At 46.1% G+C, this 22,848-nt stretch overlaps 1 protein-coding gene across 1 annotated transcript in view; it reads left to right on the forward strand.

The window, feature by feature from the left end:
* The window catches only part of BANP (BTG3 associated nuclear protein), a 133,972-nt gene that overhangs the window by 36,812 nt on the left and 74,312 nt on the right, over positions 1 to 22,848 (forward strand). The window contains exons 3-4 of the mRNA XM_011972408.1: positions 4,673 to 4,764; positions 7,736 to 7,935. Coding sequence (XP_011827798.1) covers positions 4,673 to 4,764; positions 7,736 to 7,935 — 292 coding nt within the window. The remainder of the gene's footprint in view (positions 1 to 4,672; positions 4,765 to 7,735; positions 7,936 to 22,848) is intronic.

Consider the following 22,848-nt stretch of genomic DNA (forward strand, 5'->3'; position numbering starts at 1 on the left):
TGTGTGTGTAATCCCCTGTGTGTGGCGTCGTGGATCCTTACGATGATGTGTGTGTAATCCCCTGTGTGTGGCATCGTGGATCCTTACCATGTTGTGTGTGTAATCCCCTGTGTGCGGCGTCGTGGATCCTTACCATGATGTGTGTGTAATCCCCTGTGTGCGGCGTCGTGGATCCTTACCATGATGTGTGTGTAATCCCCTGTGTGCGGCTTCGTGGATCCTTAGCATGTTGTGTGTGTAATCCCCTGTGTGCAGCATCGTGGAACCTTACCATGTTGTGTGTGAAAGTCTGCTCTGTTAGCAACTCCGCAGAATTCATTCACAGGTGCCCCCTCCACAGTTGACTTTTCCCTTCGGGGGCTCCTGGCATAGTCTGTCTGATTTTTCCTTTATACACAACCCTATAGGGAAGATCCTTGCATATGTATCTTGGCAAATAGAGAAGTTCCCAGAAGGAAAATTGCTACGTGTGTTTAAAATTTTGTTAAGACACTGAGAGGTTCTCTAGAAATGTTTTACTAATTCTTCCACTGACAGTGCTTGAGAACACGTTTTTTTCTACACCTTTGCTAAGGCTGGTAATTTTTAAAAATGATGTTAAAGGCACATGTCTACTTTGAAATAATAAACTTGTTTAAAGGAGAGCCTTGAGAAATGAAACCTTAAATTTCAGGAACTTCATCTCTTCATCTGTGAAAACACTTTGTCCACACTTACTGTTTTAAAGAGATTTCTTCTTCTTCTTCTTCTTCTTCTTTTTTTTTTCTGTAAAGTGGTATGTGTTTTATTGTTCTGTTAAGTTTGAAGTGACAAGCCCACCACAGCTAAGGCACTGAGTGTTTCGGTTGCCTGGTTATTCTTTCAGGAATGTTCAAATCGAAAGGCTGACAATTTATTCCTCCAGAAGAGAGAATTTTCAGAACTCTCATAAGGAAGTCTGATGTCCATTCCTATGATCTGTTTGCTCTGTTAGTCGAGGAAACTACATGTGGAGACTAGTTGTAGTCTGGAAGGGGAGGGCAATAGAAATAGTTTTGGGGTGAGGTGAGCAGTCCCAGGGGAACATGAAGGCAGCATTTCAGGAGTGCTGTTGGTTAGTTTTCCACACGATCACTGCACATTATTTTACAAATTCCTGTTTCTAGTTTAGAAGGCAAATGACAGTTTCTTTATAAAACATACACTGTAATCTTGTAAAAGAAAACTGTTCCAGTTACATCATTTCCAGTGATTTCAGAACCATTAAAGTTCTGACAGCCTACTTCCCCAATAAATCTCTCTTTGTAGACTGTGGCCCAAAAAAAGCTTAGAGAAATAATTTCGAATCTTGATTTTGTTCCATCTCTGTTCCTTAAATGCCTGAGAACTATGGTTTCTTGAGTATTTGTTAAAAGCCTACTGTGCGCAGAGCTCGTTGGCCTGCCCAGTACAAAGCCTGCAGTCTGGACCCAGGAGAAGGTGTGCACAGCTGCAGGTACCTTGGTGTGTCACGCATGTTTGCATTCATTGTGGGTTTAAAGTACTTTCCTCATCTCAAAAGTATACATCTAATAAAGTTTAACAGGATAGTCAAGAAAGTAGAAGAAATAAAAATTTTCCATAATCCTACTGGTTGTAGCAGCTTTTAAATTGTTGATGTGTGTGTCTTTCCAATTTCTTCTTATTTTTATTTAAAAGAAAGACTTCTAGGATCATCTGACTTGATGTGTACCGACCATGGCTTGTGCTAACTCTACCTGTCTGAATGCAAAAATTGTGACTTGCATAAGGCCTGTCATTGCAGTTGATTGATTGTGATGTCTTTATTTATTTATTTGTTTATTTAAGACAGAGTTTTGCTCTGTCGCCAGGCTGGAGTACAGTGGCATGATCTTGGCTCACTGCAACCTCTGTCTCCTAGATTCAAGCGATTCTCCTGCCTCAGCCTCCCGAGTAGCTGGGATTACAGGCGCCTGCCACCATGACCAGCTAATTTTTCTATTTTCAGTAGAGACAGGGGTTTCACCATGTTGGCCAGGCTGGTCTCGAACTCCTGACCCCAGGTGATCCACTCACCTCGGCCTCCCAAAGTGCTGGGATTATAGGCGTGAGCCACTGCACCCAGCCTGATGTTGATATTTTAAAAATGAACAAGGAGTTATTTTAATTCTAAAAGTAATGCATACAAAATTATAAAAAGCAACACATACAAAAAGCAGCAAAGTACAAAGAAGAAAATAAATGTCACTTGCTGTGTCATTATCTGTGGAGTCATTACTGGAGTTACTGCATGCCTGTCTGCTGCCCTTATGACGAAACTAGCTCTGTGACCCCAGAGAAGTCCCGTAACCTTTCTGGACTTGTTTTCTTCTCAACAAACTAAAAAGTTACAGTAATAAGTGCGAGGGTCTCTCTCTGTTCTTCCAGGCCTGGTGTGATGACCAGTTTCCAATGAGAGTAAAGAGCCTTTGACTGAGGTCCTGGGAACGTTTGACTAACCACAGGCACTTGCGGGCATGGAGTTTGAAAAGTTTCGTTACGTGAGAATTCATCTGCAAAGGCTTAGGTGGTGATGATTGACGCGCTCCCTGCCTCTGAGGAGTCATGAGGCCGAAGGCAGGGCCATGTGCTGCTTGTGAGCCGACAGTAGTCCTTGGCTTTGGATAATTTCCCACTGGGTACATCAGATTTGACTGCTTTTGCCTAGGACCTGTGAGAGGTTCCTGTTAGAACTGTGGGACAATTCTGCATCTTTAAGTTTCAGAGTTTTGAGCGGAATCATCTAGTGTGTACAGGCTTAAAGGCATGGACCTTCTTTTTTGTTTTCCTGTTAAGATCTTCTTCTGAATGTCAATCTATATAATTCCGCGGGGAGTTGCTTTGGTGGAGGTGGAGGCAGGGACCAGAGAGGCCTGTGCACTTGGCTTTCCTCTAGCAGCTGGAGAATCTGAATGCCAGCCAGGAGTGCTTCACCCACATCTGTGGGCAGCCTTGCGTGTAAGGTGCTGGGAGGGTGGTCTGCTCTGGGGTGGGTGCTGTCACCTCGTTGGTGTCACAGTATAAAAGTATAAACAGGTGTGAGCTGAGGCTCTTCCAGGAATGGCTTCCCGAACAAGGTGGCATTTGAGTGGGGCTGGACAGAAGGTGGTTAGATTTCCCTGGTGGAGACGGCTGGAGGGTTGGTAGTATGGGAAGGGCTGGGGCACAGTCCACACCAGCAGAGTGGGGCGGGTGTCATCTGGCCACAGTGAGGTCATCCTGCTTGGCTGTGACGTGGGTGCCTTGAAAGCAGATGGTGTGCCAAAGGTGTGCATGTGCTCAAGGGTATTCCCAGTGGCCTCATTCAGATTTCTGATTTTTTTCTACCAGGAGCGTTACAGTAAGCATGCTCATATGTATGCATGTATATAGCATCTATTCGTGTATACTGGCATTCATTTTTGTAAATAGTCACACACTGGTATTACTGTTAAAAACTTAAAGCTATTAATATTATAACCTGGATAGTTCCAGCTACTCAGGGGCTGAGGTGGAGGGTCCCTTGAGTACAGGAGTTTGAGTCCAGCCTGGGTGACATAGCAAGACCTCATCTCTAAAAAACGAAAACAAACAAAACAAACAAACAAAAAAGAAAGATTAATATGAACACAGAGTCCATGTTTGTTGCTCAGTGAAGAGGAAGGCTGCAGACAAACCTGCTGACGCGGTAGATGGTCTCGCACCTCCCACATGTGTACCGTTTGTTTCTCTTGACGTGTGAGCGTGTAGAATAGAGCACGGTAGGAATGCACTGGACAGTTCACACTGTCATTTCAGGCAAGGAAATGAGAAGAAAAAAACACTCGTGGCACAATCTACAATCTTTAGCAAGAACTGTTGACCTTTTAAACTTCTGTCTATAACTGCAAATATGTAAATTTTTAAAAATTGACTAGGTCAAAGGAAAAGAGAGGACTAGAAGAGTGACAGACAGATAGACATGTGGTTTGCAGAGATGAGGCAGTTGTGGCCGATTTTGGTCTTTGATTTTGAGGTTATCTTTTACTTTGTTTTTGTAGTCAATTTTAGACAAAAGGAAGGAGGTTGGGACCGGACTGTGGCCGCCCTGAGCTGGGGCCGAGTTGCTTATCCTGTGGGAAGCCGTGGCGATCAGCTGAGGCTGGCTGTGTGATGGGGGCAGCTGGTCTCAGCTGTGCTGGGAGGGTTGGGGTTCTGTCACTTAGTGTGTTCAGGTTGAGACTGTTTTGATTATTAGCACCTATGACGATGTGATATTCAGTGTTGTTTTTCCCCTTTCAGTTCTGGACCTGCAGTTAGAGTGGCTTTGAGTTTGGAATGAGGTGACCAACAGATACAACTTTATTTTAAAGTGGGGAAGAAATCATTATTATCGATTGGGTTTTATCAAACCAAACAGGGCAGCCCCATAGAGCATTGAGTCAGAAGCTTGCAGATTTGGAGTTAGGACTGACTCAGTGGCACATTAATTGCCCAGTGTCTGGGCTTTTCTTGGGATTAAGGAGTTATCCTATTTTCTGCTGACTGAGAATAAGTTTAAAAAGGCAAAATATGAAATAGGTTCTGCTATTTCTCATTCAACCTTAAGGTGTCAGCGCTGTTTACTGTCTTAATGTTAAAATAATTCTGTAAAACTTTTCATGTTAAACATTTTTTTCTCTGTCACCGATTTCAGTTGTTTTGGAGAATCATGTAGTGACAGATGAAGACGAACCTGCTTTGAAACGCCAGCGACTAGAAATCAATTGCCAGGATCCGTCTATAAAGGTAAAAATCTGACTCTGTTCCGTAATGTGTAATGCACTGCAGATTTCAAGGGCTGCTGTAACAAATCACCATCAACGAGATGGCCTAAAAATGTAGCCTGTCAGCGGTGGAGGCCAGAGATCAAAACCAAGATGCGGGCAGGGTCTGGCTCCCTCCAAAGGTTCTAGAAGGTGGATCCTTCCTGCCTCTTCCAGCTTCTAGTGGCTCCGGGCCTCCCTCACCTTGTGGGGCTCCTTCCAGCCTCTACCTTCCGCTTCATGTTGCTGCCGCCTTTGTGTGTCTGTGACTGTTTCCCCTTCTTCCTCTAGTAAGGACTTGCCATTGAATTTAAGGCCCACCCTAATCCAGGTTGATCTCATTGACTAAATTACATCTGCACAGACCCAAAGAGTTTCTAAATTACATCTAAATTACATCTGCACAGTTTCCAAAGAGACCACATGGGTAGATTCTAGCGGTTAGGATGTGGATATACATTTTAGGATGTGGCTGTATCACCAGGCAGCCCACTACAGAAGAGTGTGAGCCATTTTTTTCTCTTGAAGAGCACAAAGAGTAAGAATTGTTTACCTTGAGATGCTGCTGAAGGAGGCATCTTCCCACACACCTGCAGGCCCATTTTGGGTGGAAGGAAAGTGAACTTTCTACCAGTGATGAATGACTTCTGTGTCTGCCATTTTAAGTCACTTAGATTCTAAAGTTTACTGGATGGGGTTCTTCAGAACCACTCGTTCCGTTAATTATTTTTGGATCTTTGAATTTGCTTGATTGGTTCCAGTGTTTGCAGAGTCACAGAGGTAAATACCAGCACGTGTGAGAAGTTTATGAGAGCAACACAAAACCAAAGTCACTTTTCATGTAATTCCTCTACCTACACAGGGTTTCTACTTGGTCATATTTAATTTGTTTTGTTAACAAGGAGAAGCAGTGTAAATGTGTATGAAAAACTTAAAAATAAGTTCACAGTAAAATGCCCGTTTCCAACCAGTCGATAGGATGTGGTTCTGTTAGTAAACACTGCATTTTCATCCCCTAAATAAATACAGTTGTAATTTTATCGCAGAAGACACACCTGTTACGCCCAGCACAGAAATATATAAAGTGGGCATGGAAGCGGCCCTGCCTTTGTCCTTGTCCTACTGTTGAGGAGAGGTTGGGCCCCTGGTTGAATGTGACCTGCGTAGAGTCATGTGTGGCTCTAGGTTGTTTTATTAGCATGTAAGAGTGATTTTCCCCCAAACCCCAGACAGAATCATTTGTAGTTCAGAATTAAAATAACGTGGGCGCACTGTTCAAAGAATTTGAGAGCCGAACATTTGATGTTCTCCAGTTGGTGAAAATAGTGGGGTTGTCAGTGGCCATTCAGGGATTCAGCCACCCATTGTTGCTTTTCAAGACGACGCATGTTTGTCATGCCATGGACCGTGCTCATTTGTAGGTAAGCTGACTGAGTGTCATCCGTGGGCTTGGGTCCACCTGACACCGAGGCTCCTTCCCTCTGTCACACGGGCCTTCAGCGTCATTCCAACAGAGAGTAGTCAGTCAGGGGGGTGAATTTCACTTGGTTTCTTTAGCTCCTGTCTATATCAGCGCCTAGTGGTGAATGTTGCCAGGAGAGGTGGTGACCTGAGAAAAGGTGAGTTGTTGGGCAATATGTGGATTTTCCCTCCTGCAGTGCTGTCCCTGCCACTATGTACACCAGGTTTCCATGCCAGCTTACATGATGTTTGATATCACTGTAATTTTGATATTCTGCAGATTCCCCTTAGATCAGAAAGGAGAGTGGGCTGTAGGTCAGCCGCAGTTAGTGGGAAAGCTGTTCCAGCTCCAGTGTGGGCCGGCCTCCTGCTCCGCTGTGAATGTGGGCCGGCCTCCTGCTCCCCTGCGAGTGTGGGCCGGCCTCCCGCTCCCCTGTGTGCAAGCTCCACAGCCAGCTCTCAGTGGCTTCCGCAGTGCCGCCCCTGCTCTCCCGCACCTACCTCCCTCTTCCTTCTGATGTGTGCACTTTGGGCCCCACACTCTTTAGGCCATGGGCAGAAAAAGAGAGAGAAAAGACGAAACACAAATTCTGTGGTATTTTCAGCTATTGATTCTTAAGGCAGGTGCCAGCCTTCCTGACTACTAAGCGGGGCTGGTGGGCACTCCCCCAGCTTGCCCCTCCCTAGCCCGGAAGGAGTGTCCTTCTGTCTGCTGGTGAGCCCTGGTGGAGGGTGTCTCTTTTGCTCAGTGAATTCCTGCGTGATGAACACGTTTCCACATGTGGTCCTGGCGGCTCCTGGCTGGGACGGCAGTTGGGGAAATGAAGTTCTTCCCTTTCTGCTTTGTGTGTTTCTCTGTTTCTTGGGTTTGAGTCCGACACATCACTGCTCATGGTGGTTACTTGGAGTTAGGAATCCGGAGGAGAAAGGTCAGACGTGGAGCCCGGCTTTGCCGGCCACTAGGTGGCGAGCTTGCCGCTCAGGAGCCCCACGGGAGCCTCAGGACCGAATCCGTCAGGGCCACAGGGGATCCAGTCACCGTTTCCGATTAGGCAGCTTCCGATTAGGCAGCGGGGTGTGATGTGAATGTGCATGGCCTGTGGCTTTTACGCTGTTTTGATGTTAGGTGTAATCTGTTTTTATTGTTGAGAAGATTTGACTAGTTTTTGTGTAAATTTACTGATTAATAATAACATATTAAAGTACATACTTTTTAAAAATTAAGTGGACTTAACTAAGAATTGCAACTGCACATAGAAGTGAAACCATGATGAAATCATCACATTTCAAACAGGACGTGTGACTCATGTGTAAAGTGGGAACTCGTTACTCTCAGGCTTCTGGCTCGTAGCTAACCAGCCAGTTCCAGTGTGGAGATTGTCCTGTCCGAATAGATGGAGTTGAGATCAGGAAATAGCTGTTCGGTGTTTCCTGGGGTTGTCTTCTTACAGTTCAGGAGACCCTTCCTAAAGCCGGTCTTTTTTCACTTCCAGTCATTCCTGTATTCCATCAACCAGACAATCTGCTTGCGGCTGGATAGCATTGAAGCCAAGTTGCAGGCCCTGGAGGCCACTTGTAAATCCTTAGAGGAAAAGCTGGATCTGGTCACGAACAAGCAGCACAGCCCCATCCAGGTTCCCATGGTGGCCGGCTCCCCTCTTGGGGCAACCCAGACGTGCAACAAAGTGCGATGGTAAGAACAGACCAGGGTGCCGGGGCCTTCAGGTCACTTGGGGAGAAGCGGGTCACCTCCTCGCCCAGGCCCGCAGCTTAGTAGCTCAGTTTGCTGGAGATGCGCGGTGTCTGCCTTAGCAGTTTCTAACTGAAGCTGAGTTTAGTTAGACCGAAACCGAGCATGTGGCATCCTGCCAGGACGACCTGAAGTCATCCTCACGTGTCCTTTCCACAAAACAGACCCCTGCACCTTTTCTTTGGAACTAACCCCCCCAATCTTAGAAGATGTATATGTGCTTCTTTCCTTTTTCCTACTCTATCTGGCTAGTCTTTAGATACGTTTTTCTTCATATGTGGTGTTTATACATTTCACGTGACTATACCAAACTTTCCATTCAAGCCTGCAGTTTTTATTTTGCTTATTTTTAAAAAGTAGAGTCTAATCTTAGAAAGCTGTGTGGTGGTTTGTGAACTGCTTGAGTAGAACCTTTATGATGTCTTAGAAAGTCTCAGAGCTGCTTGGTGTCCACTCATCCAAGGCTTCTTGTCAGATGCTCCAGCTAGCAACTTGTGCTGAAGCTCAGGCTCTGGCGTTGCTAGCCTTCCCCACACCTGGCCAGAAAGAAGTCCTGCTTAAGGCCGCGGACACGGCATGGCTTTGTGCTTGACGAGTGGCCTTTTGACTGAGCGCTGCTCTCTTCAGGTTCCCTGGTCTGGCCGCAGCCTTCTGCCCGGTGTGTCTGGGAGGAGAGAGAATGATGGGATGGCAGCGGTGGGGCCGGGGAGGACATGTGAATGCCGAGGAATGGGAGCCGCAGCAAGCCTGGAAGGACTGTTGTGACCTTGCCGCCCATGTGTGCTGGCGGCTGTCGCTGGGTTAGGTGCTTTGTGGACCTTGCCAGGGAGTGTGGGAAGGGAGAGCAGGGGCTCCTTGGCTGGCTGGGCATGGGATGTTCGTGAACATACCCTAGTACCGAGGTGGCTGGCTGTCCTGGCTTGTCTGGGGGCAGCTCCAGCTGATGGCTGCTGTGCTAGCTGAAGCATTGGTGCCTGTTGGAACTCTCAGGCGTGCCGGGGGTTTTGGAAACGCTACCCCGCCCTCCAAGCTCAGCTGCTGGCGGTGGAATTGGCATTTCAGTTCGCGGGCGGGAGGTGGGGAGCGTTCGTGTGCTCCTCTGAGACGGGGCCTTCACCCTGCACATATGCTGTCCCTCGCGTTTCCCCCCAGCAGGAGTTTGTTTACCGTGTCCTCTGTGCAGGGACGCTGTTGGGCTCTCAGGTCAGCTGTGCAAAGCTGTTGGGCCCAATGCCTTTTTTTTAAGGATAGTTTTTTGGGGTAATGTCCTCTTACCCTAAAATGCAGTGTTTAGAAAATACAACTTACGTCTCAAAAAAGAAAAAAGAAAATGTAATTTATAACTTAAAATTAATAGACTGCCCTAGCTATAGAGAATAAATGTGATAGTATTGTGTGATAAGACAACACATTTCAACATGGTGATGGTCGGCCGTGAAAAAGCCAGACGTCCCACCTGGTGTGTTGCATCCTGGTGATTGGGGGGTGGTCCCTGCAGACGGACCCAGGTGTGACACTGGGAGTTCAGCCCCCAGCTGGTGATGGAATGTTACAGAATAGTGAGCAGTTGCTAATGAACTTTGAAATAAAGCAAACTATAAATTTTTCTAGACTTATGTAATAGTTGAATTCATGGAAATTTCAAGTCATAGTAAGACCGTGCAAAAATGTTTTGTGTGTAAATGTTGAATAGAGTAAGTTTCTGAGTTCAGAGAGTTAGAAGCCTGTTTTCCACTCGTGAAGTTCTGGTTCATTGTAAGTTTTGTGCATGGAGGGTTTTTGTTGGGTGAGACTGTCTCACTCATTGAAGGACGTCTCAACCTCCCTTACCTCTGCCTGCCAAATTCCAGTACTCTCTGAATCTTGACCACCAAATATGTCCCACCAGATCTCAAAGCACCCCTGGGCTGCATTGAGAACCATTGTTCTGAGGAATTAAACACAAGGATGAACAAACCTCTCCTGTCCCCAGAGCCTTATGTGCCGGAGGATGGCTGCCCATCACGTGTCACTTGTCACTTTGTGCCAGTGCTGGGCAGGTCATTGTCACCACTTGGGAAAAGTGTTGACAAAATCGATGGTTAGATTCCACCACTGACGATGTGTGATGGGGAGAGAAATTCCTGTGTGAAGAACTCCAAAGGCTGGAGTGTGGTTTCCGTCGTGGGTTGGCCTTGAGGGTGCCTTGTTTGGATTCCATCTGCATGGGGTGGAGCTCGGGCCTCTGGCTGGTACAGTTGCCCTGACGGACACTGGGGTGACCTTGGCCAAGTCACGCATTCCTTTCCATCTGAGTTTCTAGTTTCCTCATCTTTAAAAAGAAGATGAGGGGGCCGGGCGCGGTGGCTCAAGCCTGTAATCCCAGCACTTTGGGAGGCCGAGACGGGCGGATCACGAGGTCAGGAGATCGAGACCATCCTGGCTAACACGGTGAAACCCCATCTCTACTAAAAAATACAAAAAACTAGCCGGGCGAGGTGGCGGGCGCCTGTAGTCCCAGCTACTCGGGAGGCTGAGGCAGGAGAATGGCGTAAACCCGGGAGGCGGAGCTTGCAGTGAGCTAAGATCTGGCCACTGCACTCCAGCCTGGGTGACAGAGCGAGACTCCGTCTCAAAAAAAAAAAAAAAAAAAAGAAGATGAGAGGAAGAGGACCTGGAGCTCCTCTGGGGCTGCTTCAGCCCAGGGTCCTCCTGCTTTCTGAGGATAGCAGTGTCTGTGTTCACGAAAACACATCCATGGGGCGGATGTTGGCCACAGACCTGCCATGGCAGAAATCCCCCGTGCTTCTCTCTGCGTGTCAACAAGCAGTGAAATAAGAGTAAAGTTGCCTAATACTGACTCAGATGCACAATCCAGTTAACCCAGATGTGTGAGATCTTCTGGTTTGAAAGCACTGTATTGGCAAGGCAAAATCAACCTATTGTAGAATATGTTTTTTGTATATCAACATGGGGGTTATTAATATTGCTAATAAAACCATTATTTGTAAAAATTAAGATTAATAGAAGAATTGTTCTATTTTCTCATAGCTTTAAATAAGATAAAAATATATTCTATTTAAAATCCTATTTAAAATATATTTTATGCAAAATCACAAGAAAACAGAGGAGTGGTTTCCTTTTTTTTGAGACTCTGCTCTGTCACCAGGCTGGAGGGCAGTGGTGTAATCTTGGCTCACTGCAACCTCTGCTTCCCAGGTTCAAGCAATTCTCCTGCCTCAGCCTCCCGAGTAGGTGGGATTATAGGCATGCACCACGCTGCCTGCCTAATTTTTGTAATTTTAGAAGAGACAGGGTTTCACCACGTTAGCCAGGCTGGTTTTGAACTCCTGACCTTAGGTGATCCACCCTCCTTGGCGTCCCAAAGTGCTGGGATTACAGGCGTGAGCCACCATGCCTGGTGGAAAGTTTTAAATGTGGTATATTTGAATGACTTTTAAAGGAGGAGGCTGGGTGCGATGGCTCACACCTATAATTCCAGCACTTTGGAAGGCCAAGATGGAAGGATCACTTGAACCCAGGAGTTCCAGACCAGTGTGGGCAACATAGTGAGACTCCCATCTCTACAAAAAAATAAAAAAATTAGCTTGGCACGGTGGCACCCGCCTATAATCCCTTAGGAGGCTGAGGTGGGAGGATTGCTTGAGCCTGGGAGGGTGAGACTATTGTGAGCTGTGACTGTGCCACTGCACTCCAGGCTGAGCGAGGTCCTAACTCAAAAAAAAAAACAAAAACAAAAACAAAAAGGGTGTTATTAAGTCTGGCATTTCTTTCCATATAAGTTCTTTATAAAAGACAGTCTCACTCTGTCATGCAGGCTGGAGTACAGTGGTGCAATCTCGGCTCACTGCAACCTCTCCCTCCCGGGTTCAAGCGATTCTCCCACCTCAGCCTCCCGAGTAGCTGGAACTATAGGTGCATGCTACTGTGCCTGGCTAATTTTTGTATTTTTTGATAGAGATGGGGTTTTGCCATGTTGGCCAGGCTGGTATCTTTCCATATAAGTCCTGAAAATTAGAAATAAAAATTGCCAACAGTTGAAAGCTGTTGACAGAAAATTGTGGGAGAGAAGTAGCAGATAAGAACTTAATCCCATTATGTCAATGAAAAAAAGTATGTTTAAATTAGAAAATTACTAATTTGTAAACACATATGAGTGAATGAGAATTGTCTGTCTAAAATGTGGGCAGTGGAACTTTGAAAAGGAAAAGTCTCCAAACAAAGTTAAAAATTGGTTAGCATTCCAAATAATAAGGTGCTTCTATGGATTATTTATTTTGGGACTCAGATATTTTGAGATGGGAGTCTCGCTCTGTCGCCCAGGCTGGAGTGCAATGGCATGATCTCGGCTCGCTGCAACCTCTGCCTCCTGGGTTCAAGCGATTCTCCTGCCTCAGCCTCCTGAGTAGCTGGGATTACAGGCGCACGCCACCACGCCTGGCTAATTTTTTTTTTTTTTTTTTAAATTAGAAACGGGGTTTTACCATGTTGGCCAGGCTGCTCTCGAACTCCTGACCTCGTGATCTGCCCGCCTCGGCCTCCCAAAGTGCTGGGATTACAGGTGTGAGCCACCACCCCCGGCCGGGACTCAGGTATTTTAAATGAAGATTAGGAGTATGTGAGTCACAGATAGTATTATATCCAAATCATATGCTGTTAAAATAGCCCAGGGTTCCCAGGGCTCACTCCTTGCTGTGAGGGATTAGCTGGGAAGTCCGAGTGTAATCTTATAGCACAGATGCAGACACCTTAAGGGGCTTTGAGTTGTGATGAGGCCCCCGGAGAAAGGGCGAGAAGCTGCCCCCTGCGGTGTCACTTGCCCTTCTGTTTAGAGCGGCTGCATCTGCTCAGAGCCAGCCCAACCTTCAAGGGCGGGCACAGCCTTGCAGCAGCAGGGGCGTCACTGAGGCCCCCTGTCTGTGTGTGGAAATCCACCCCACCTGTGGGTTATTTCTCATTAAAACTGACTTGCACCAGTCTGTGCTGTCGGTGCTGAGAGCTGATGAGTTTTTCCTTTTACTCTCTGGAACACAAAAAGGCAGTGGAGTGCCGCTTGCCTCACTTGGCATTTTGGATCCAGATTTTTGGGTTCTACACCGGAATGAGATTCTTTAAATAACTTCGAGAACAAAGGAAAGAAGAAGAAAGCCCTTTTTATTTGAAGCTAAAGTTGAATCATTGTAATAAAAATGCGAGTCACCTGGATGGGCCTCATCCAACAGCCATCATCCACTTGGGGACAAGAAAAATGGTCTTTTAATTTTTGTAGGTAGGTGCTTATTTTCTTCCTGCAGATGTGCAGAATTTTGCTTCATTGTAATTTTGGTGTAGCAGCCTGAGGTTTTAACTTTAAAGATGTTTGGGCCTGTCCTTTGAATGCTAGTGTGGACAGGTCAGTTGGGGCATTATGTCACATGGCCTGCAGGGATCCAGGGCACGCACATATTCACACTTATACAAGTAAATGTTAGCATCCTTTGTCTGTACTTCCAAGCTGGACAGAGACAGTGGTGTGAATAGGATGCAGCAGAGCATGGAGTGTTGCCCGTCAAGGGGTGCAGGCCCGCGTGGCTGTGCACATCCAGGACACAGGGCGGGTGACAGGGCTCTGTGTGCCCAGCACACCTGTGGAGTTGGCTGCTGGGCAGCTCAGACTGCAGCTCACAGCCCAGGATTTTCTGCTTTGTTTTTGTTAACTGAACATACTGACTGACTCGCAAAATTATTTTTAAAAATAAAAACAAGCTAATTTTATTTTAGTTTATTTTAATTAAAAAATAGATTTTAAAAATCTGCTTTTCAAAGTCATAGATGTTTATCTTTAAGAACGTTAAAGAATTAAGAACTAGCATGTTTCTACAATTTTACAACAATTGTAAACCATAGGCTTCTGTATAATACTAGTTCTGGAAATTTTTAAAAGTGTGATTTCTTTTAAAGTATGTTTTCCAGAGATGGGTCATGTAAGACTCAATGGGGGAGAAATTGTTCTTTTCCTCAGAACTGACTGTTGACCTGTGGAGAATTGAAATATTTGTTTAAGGAATGATTTTAATTCCCTCTAGTATGCTGGCTGCTCATTCTCTGTTTCATTTCCTAGAGGGTCTTTTATTTTGTTTTGTTTCCTAGAGGGTCTTTTATTTATTGTGTTGATAGATACTCGTGGAAAGGCTGTTGTGGTGGTGTGTAGAGTTAGGCCTCGTTCTGGGCATCTCTGTTCTGGCATGGGAGCACCAGAGTTCTTGGCCAGGGTCAACCAGTCTTTTCAGTTTTGGGTCATTGACATTCCCAGTCAAAATTATAGCATTTCATAGGCTTTAGAATCTGACAAACTCAAGGGAGAGCTGCTTGAATTGTGAAGAAATGGTCTGGTCTCAGCTAAGATGGTTTTGTTTAATTCTTTTCTTATTTAATAGTTGAATTTTGGTTGCCTGCATTTAATTTCGTGTACATGTGATTTCTTTTCCTGACTGGACTAGAGTACCTTGCACAGCTGCATATTTTTGGTGACCTAATTGTGATACCTTCTACAGGCTCGGACTGAGTACTAGCCAAAGAAAACATACAGTTTACATACATACAACTTCCAGAATTATTCACATAATCATATGCTTTAGAGATACAATCTAATAACCAGACCAATGAGAAACATAAATTTAAATGTTGTGATGATAATCACATTCTAATAATTTGGAGCACTTCTCTAGTTTTAGAATAACTCATGACTCATTGGGATTGTATTGAATCTGTAGATCAATTTGGGGGAATTGCCAACTTAACAATATTGAGTATTCTGATTCATGAACATGGTATGTCTCTCCATTTATGCAGGTCTTTAATTTATCTTAGCAGTCTTATACAGTTTTCAGTGTTCAACTCCTGTACATATTTCATTACATTTATCTCTGAGTACTTCATACTTACAGATGCTATCATAAATGGTATTGTATTTTACATTTCAGTATCCAGTTGTTCATTGGAAGGATATAGCAGTACAATAGATTTTTCTTTACTGACCTTTATCCTGTGCCATTTCTAAATGAACTTGTTTTATATTTTCTGTGGGATTTTATTTTAAAAATATACATAATTATGTTGCCTTTAAATAGAGTTTTGCTTCTTCCTATAGAATTTCTATACCTTCCCTTCCTTTAATGTGCTGGACATGATCTTTATTTCGGTGCATTTTCTTTATAACAATATTTTTGCCTTATTCCTGATCTTTGAGTGAAAGCATCCAGCCTTTCACCATTAAGTCTGATGTTACCTGTACATTTTTCCCAGATGCTCTTTATCAGGTTGAAGAAGTTTCCTTCTGTTCTTTGTTTCATGGGAGTTTTTCACATGAACGAACGGACATTGGATTTTCACATGCCTTTTCTGTATCTTCCCAAGATGATGGTATGGTGTTCCTTTTTGATTCTTTTGTTAAAGTGAATTACGCCGATTTCGAATGCTAACCGAACCTTGCATTTCTATTATCATAAACCTGACTTGATCTCCGTGTATTCTGCTTTTGCTTTATGGATCAGTTTATATGTATATATGTGTATATATATAAACTGTAAGCTCCACCTCCTGGGCTCATGCCGTTCTCCTGCCTCAGCCTCCCGAGCAGCTGGGACTACAGGCGCCCACCACCACGCCTGGCTAATTCTTTGTATTTTTAGTAGAGACGGGGTTTCACCATGTTAGCCAGGATGGTCTCGATCTGCTGACCTTGTGATCCACCCACCTCGGCCTCCTAAAGTGTTGGGATTACAGGCGTGAGTCACTGCGCCTGGCCGATCAGTTTTCTAATGTTTAATGAAGAGTTTTTGCGTCTGTGTTTGTGGGATGTGTTAGTCTGCAGTTTTCTTTTTTTTTTTTTTTTTTTTTTTTTTTTTTTACCATGTCTTTATTTTGTTATCAGGATAATGCTGACCTCAGCAGCGGAGCTGGGAAGCTGCCCCTCATTGTCTATTTTCTGAAAATGTTTCTGTGAGATTTTTATTTCTTTTTAAAAATTTGATAGAATTTGCCAGTGAAGCCTAGGTTTTTAATAATAAATTCAATTATTTTAATAAATATAGGTGTTTCTAATAAATATAGAAACACCACACACTGTTCCTCATGGTACCCACTGTATGTTTTCATGTCTGTGGGTCCATGGGACGCTCCGTTGCCAAGCCTCCCTGGGCTCCTCTGATCCGTGACCGTTTCTCACACTTCCTTGTTTTTGGCAACTTTTTGAGGATCTTTGGGTCGGGTATTTTGTAGGATGTGCCTCTGTTGGAATTTGTCTCCTGACTAGACTGGGGTCACGGGTTTTGGGGAGGAAGGACACGGAGGTGAAGTCCTTCTTGTCACATCCTGTCCTGGCCAGCACCGTCAGCAGGACTCAGTGCTTGATGCTGATGTGGATCACCTGGCTGCGGTGTGCTCTTCAGCATCTTCCACAGTCAGGTGACTCTTGCCACTTTCATCCTGCACTTTGGAAGGAAGCCGCTATGCCCATCACCCGGTTGTGGAGTGGGGAGTTGTGTGCCGCCTCCTCGAGGGTGGAGTGTCACAGATACTGTTGTTAGTCCACCTGGGAGGCTTGTCTCTTCTTTCCCAGCGATTCATTTATTCACTCGTCTGTTTCCATCAACGTCTGCTCGTGGAGATGTACTTTACTCCGTGGGTTAGAATCCAGTTCTGCTTCATTCTGGTGCTCACATCCTTCCAGCTTTGGCCACTGGCAGCTTGTCAGTTGGCTCCTGTGCCCCTTGACATTCCCTCCATTCCCTCTTCATTGTAGGTGTTTCATCGTTAGTGGTTTTTTTTTTTTTTTCTTTTGAGACAGAGTTTTGCTCTTGTTGCCCAGGCTGGAGTGCAGTGGGGTGATCTCTTACTGTAACCTCCGCCTTCTGGGTTCAAGCAATTCTCCTGCCTCAGCCTCCCAAGTAGCTGGGATTACAGGCCTTGCCACCACACCCGGCTAATTTTGTATTTATATTAGAAACGGAGTTTCACCATGTTGGCCAGGCTGGTCTTGAACTCCTGACCTCAGGTGATCCACCTGCCTTGGCCTCCCAAAGTGCTGGGATTACAGATGTGAGCCACCATGCCTGGCCTGAGCACTTTTTACTTGCACAGCGCTACCAAATACTTCTCCCGGCTCATTGTGAGTGCCTTTCCCAGCCTAGAATCAGCTGTTTCTCTGTGAATTGAAAAATGACGTTAGAGACCAGGATGCGGTGCGCGGAGGGCCCTGGCGTTAGAGACCAGGATGCGGTGCGTGGCGTCCTCCGAGCATGGAAAGGGTCCTCGGTGGCTTTTCACCCAAACATGTTGCCTAGGAACCCCCCGTCTTGTGCCGCTGCAGCATGCTGACTTCTGTGGAGTCAGTTCTGACGCTGCTTCCCTTTCTCACTAGTAGTCATTTCTGTAGCTTCTAGGAAAGAGGAGGAAAACATACACGTCCTTGACCTGCTGGCCCTTCTGATTTGGGATTGTTGGGTTGAAATCACAGATCTCTGTCAGCGCACAAGCAGGGCTCCTTGGGGACAGCAGCGTGAGGAGTTAGATCTGGAGCCTCTCAAAGCCGATTGATTGCCAGAAGCTAGAAGCTTCTTTCTTTAGCAGTGACTTTTTAAAGGTTACTCCCATTTCTCTGGTGCAGTGGTTATTCGGAGAGTTGGCTTTATGTTCTGTTTTGCTTATTTCGTTAGATATTAGGAAGAAAATTTTAATGTCAATTTATTTTTACCCCTGGGTATTTTTTGTTAGATCATGTTTTTATGAGTTTTTAATCTTTAGCGTGGTGCAGTGGCTTAGGCCTGTAATCCCAGCACCTCAGGAGACTGAGGTGGGAGGATCACTTGAGACCAGGAATTGAAGACCAGCCTGGGCAACGTAGGGAGACCCCGTGTATAAAAATAAAATAAAACAAACCAAAAAACCCCTGGAACCTGCAAGCAGTAGAAATATACTTTAGTAAATGTTTGATTAGTCTGAATGCTGATGGTATTAATTGGGTGACATGAGCCATGGCAGTAGAGGGTCCCCTGGACTTGTGATTAGCGCAGTGGGAGGGTGCATCTTGCTTGTTCAGGGGGCAGTTTGGGCAATTCTCGTCCTCCCACAACTGCCCCGGGTGCCTCTGATGCCTGAGCCTTCTACCGTGTGCTCACCCTGTGGCCTTGGGGTCCTCAGCCTGGGAAGAGGAGAGACGTGAAAAGGTGCATCCTGTTGTTAAAACCTGTGTCCTGGAAGTGACACACCTCTCGCCTGTTAGAGTCCATGGGTGGAGTCGGGCCACAGGGCCGTGTGTGCACAGAAGGGGCTTGGGAAATGCAGTCTGGATGTGCGGGGGCTCCTGGGACAGGCCCTGATGGCGAGGGAAGTGGACTATGGGCTGCCCTGGCCTGGGGGGCTTTGGGGGGCCTGCTTTTCCTCCCGCTGAAGCTCTGAGCAGCTCCTCTTTTTGTAAGCACATTACATCAAACCAGTTTCTTCTTTTGTTTGGCCCTGGTCCTTGTGTGTTATGCAGGAGCATAAACATCCATGGGAGAAAATGTTGTTTGGGAACAGGTACTGGAGTTTAAAAGAAATCTGTCCATTTTTTCTTAATAAGTAGAAAGCAGAAAAAATTACTTAATTCTTTTTACCTCGCTGTTGTTGAAATATTTTTCCTTGAGAGAATTCATAAAAATTAGAAAACTAATATCAGCTTTTCTAACCTGCACTTGATAATAATTACTTTGAATTATAAAAGGGATGCCTACCCGTGGCGGCAGCGTGTCACGTGGTGAGGCTGCACTCGGTGGGAAGGAGACAAAAGCTTGTTTTTGTTCAAATATACGTCAGATATCCCGGTGAAGTTCCTCCTCTCCCTGCCGTGAAACACAGCCGGATATTGTGGCGTGAATGGGAGTGGTCGGTGACTGGACTCCACAGGTAATGAGCTCTGGGTCAAGATCTTGGGCTCAGCGGGGCGCCGAGGGGAAGCAGCGTGCTGGGCCTTGTTCGCGCGGTGAGCTGGAGCGGGAGCCCCTGGAGGCTGGGGGTCCTGCGGTGCCCAGGGTGGGCTTCTCACTTGCTGAGTATTCAGTGCAGATGTGTTAGGTGCATATTTAGCGGGTTTGGCCCTGGGACGTTTGAAAGTTGTTTCAACTCATCTTTGGAGGCTTGGTGCTTGCTTTCTCCTCAGATTGTCCTCTCGGCATCTCTGTGTGAGTTGAGGGTTAGGCGGAGAACAGAGTTGTGTCTCTTCTCCGTCCTGTGATCATTTGTGCCCAGGCAGAGGTGTGTGTCCAGCAGGCACCCACGGTGGTGTCTGGAGTCATCGCTGCAGATCAGGTGACTCTCTCGCCCCGTCATTTCCGCATTCGACAGCTTTCATGGAGCCTAGCCCCAGTCTTAGACCGGGACCCACCCGGCGTCTCAGTGGCCTGAGCCGCTTAGTTGGAGCTGGCTTCCGATGCTGACCTCTGCTGTGAGGGCTCTCGGGTTCTGCTCACTGGCTGCATGGGTCAGATGTTCTGCTGCTCTGAAGTGCTGGCTGGGCCCTCGTCCTGGGTGCTGGCAGGGCGCTGGTCCTGAGTGTTACAGTGCCCTCATCTGGGTGCCAGCTGGGTTCTGGTCCTGAGTGTTGCTGGGCCCTTGTCTGGGTGCCAGCTGGGCTCTGATCCTCAGCGTTGCTGGGCCCTCGTTCGGGTACTGGCTGGGCTCTGGTCCTCAGCGTTGCTCTCCTCCTCCTTCCCGTGTCATTGTCTCTGAACCATTGCGTAGGTTTTCAAGTCTCTGCTTCAGAATAACTTAGTTTTCATTTCCTTTTGTAATAAAACATGGCAAACACAAATTTGTGAAAATAGTTTAAATCTTGCATTTCTTAAGATTTTTAATGTTATGTCTTATTTTGGTGGCTTGTTTTGCATGTACTTGAACAAAGCCTCTTGATGTCTCTTCACATGTGCTCCATTTTGTGTGGTCCACGAGCAACAGGGGCCGCCCTGTCAGTTGCCTAGAGCATGGGACAGGTGCTTAGGGCTCCGAGATGAGGTGGTTCCCTGAAGCAGAAGAGAAGTGCAAGGCCACTTTATAAGCTTAGCGTGGAAAATGTTTGCCATGACAGCTTTCAGAGTGGAAGATTTTATTTTGTTTTATTTGTAGAAATGGGGTCTCACAGTGTTGCCCAGGCTGGTCTTGGACTCCTGGGCTCAAGTCATCTGCCTGCCTTAGCTTCCCAAAGTGTTGGGATTACAGGTGAGAGCCACTGCGCCTGGCTGAAGAGGTTTTGTTTTAAATCTATCAAAGTAAAACAGTTAAAAACCTCAAACAATGAAAGGGTGAGTTGTAGCAGTAGTTGAAATGGGATTATTGCCGTTGTTGTCCAGCAGGTGACTAAAAGCATGAGAAATACTTAGTTTTGAACACGGGTTCTGTCACTGGTAAGTGGTGAGACCTGGGACAGATCCTAATCTTTCTGAGCATCAGTGTCTTCATGGTAAAGCGGGTAAAATAGCCAGGATGGCTGGGAGCGAGACATGTACACGAAGTACTCAGTACTCCTTGAGCTCAGCAGAATGAAGACTGTTACTTCCTGGTGGGTCCCCGAGTGCCCACTCCGGGCTGGGTCTCATGGTGGCCGCCGGCTCCCGCCAGTCAGCCCTCAGACTTTAAGTCACCTTTAGTTTAGCACCTCCTGGTGGAATTCAGAACTGACCCTGCACAGTAGATGGGAACATTCTAGGCTGCCTTTTGGCATCCTGCTTGGTGGGTTCTGCTCTGGGTCGGGATTCTCATTCTTTGCTTTCAGCATGCAGAGCAGCAGCATGTGAACCAGCGGATCGAGAGGCATTTTACTCAAATGGGAGGCTCACTCTTGAATTTCTCCGTGTCCCGAGCAGTCTTCAGCCATGTCCTGTGCATTCTCCTAGGGACTTTGGGAGACACCACTGGATGAGCAGAAGGACCCCGTACAGGGGAAGGCCACGTGGAAAACTAAAGCGTAGTGAGGAGATGGCAAAACAGATGAAAGGCTGAGGGCTGTGGGTCAGAGTGGTTTTGGTTAGGAATGTCAGCTCCTGTCACATATTGTATGTTGGCCTCAGACCTGATTTTGCCATTCACTGGCTGTGTGGCCTTGAGCAGGTTAATAGCTTCTCTGCGTGGGCCGCTGTCTGTGCTGCGAAGATGCTGCAGGGCCTGTCTCATGAGGCTCAGTGACCTGCTTCTCAGTTTCTTGACTATCCTTACAGACACATTTCAATGCACACACATATGTGTCTGTACTTACCTGTGTTTTTTGTCGCTTAGTATTGTTGTGGCACTTTTTCCACATCAGTCCTTAGATAGGGACTTCATTCTCCTTACTGTTCCATAATTTTTAAAAAATGTATTCTTTTGTGCAATTTGAGGTTGATTTAAATTGCATTAGTTGAAAGCATGTAGTTTCTGGCGTTGTTTAAACATTAAAATAAATTACTTTTACAGCACATTATAATATTGATCATTAAAAACAAAACTGGTTTATTGTTTTTTTAAAAATTTTTCCATTATAATGTAAATATCATGATGCATTTTGAACGTCTCTTCAGTAAGCTTTTGGCAGTCGAATGTTCTATCACTTTCTGTTCTTTGAACTTTGCTTTCCGTTTCATTTCCCTCACAGAATTTCATCCTGTTAGCATGGCTGTCGCGTGCCTGGGCAACAGAAACAGGGATGTAAATCGAAGCTGAAAAAGTTTGTGTTCCTAACCATAAGGCCCTAAGGGCTAAAAAAAAAAAACCCCTTTTGGATTGAATTCCTACTACAGTGGTTGAACAAAACAGCGTGACTGTGTCACCCACTTAGAACTAATTCATGATAATAAAATACTGGGAATATATTTTTGAGTAGTTAGATGGGGCTTTTTGGTTAATTATTGTATCGATGGATGATTGATTATGTTTTGACTGCTTAGATGAGAGAGGATTCCACGTTGGTTCTGCTGTTTTTGGTTTTTGTAGCTCTAGGGTACTGGGAAACTCGGGTCACACCAGTAATATGTGGGAGAGGAAGGAGTCCTCAGCTTCCTTGAGTTATGTGCCAGGGGTCTCAGTGGTCCGTCCTCAGAAACTGTTTTTGATGATCTCCATCTGTTTTGTTGAAAGCAAAGGATTGCAACCCAGCTGGCTTACCGAGGGCTTTGTAGTCAGCCGGCGGGGCGCTGGTTTTGTCACCACCATGCCAGTGTTCAGGTGGCCTGTGCTGGCTCCTGGGGTCTGCGCCCTAGGTGGATGGTGCGTCCAGTGTGCTCAGAGCAGAGGTGGTTTTTAGGTGGGAAAAGGGCTTCGTGGAAGGGAACACACACATCGAGATGCTCGCTCTCGGAGAGTCCTCTTTAGGAAACAGGACGTTCTGGAAGGTGGGGATCTGGAGACTGCGTTGCTGAGAGCTGTCTGTATCCATGAGCCCCCCAGAAAGCTGTGGGGCACCCGAGGGGCACATTATTCCAGCTGGGAGCTGGTTGCCTTAGAACATGATTTCCTTCACCTTAATAAGGATCTTCAAGGGAAAAAAGGTATATTTGGTCAAATGACCTTGCCAGATGGTGGCCTGAATACATTTTACTCTGTTAAACTTTCTTCTCAGACTGTTAATGTGCCAGTGGCCACTGTGAAGAGTCATTAAGGGACTGCTGGCCACTCAGCAGCACCGTCCTTCTTCAGTTGCTCATGGGGGGAGAGAGAGAATGAATGTGTGTGTGGACATGCTGTGAGCCTAGGATCCGGAGACACCAGCCTTCCCACATGCTGTGAGCCTAGGGTCCCGAGACAGCAGCCTTCCCACATGCTGTGAGCCTAGGATCCCGAGACACCAGCCTTCCCACATGCTGTGAGCCTAGG

This window comes from Mandrillus leucophaeus, unplaced genomic scaffold (genome assembly GCF_000951045.1).
Source record: "Mandrillus leucophaeus isolate KB7577 unplaced genomic scaffold, Mleu.le_1.0 Scaffold10, whole genome shotgun sequence".
Taxonomy (NCBI): domain Eukaryota; kingdom Metazoa; phylum Chordata; class Mammalia; order Primates; family Cercopithecidae; genus Mandrillus; species Mandrillus leucophaeus.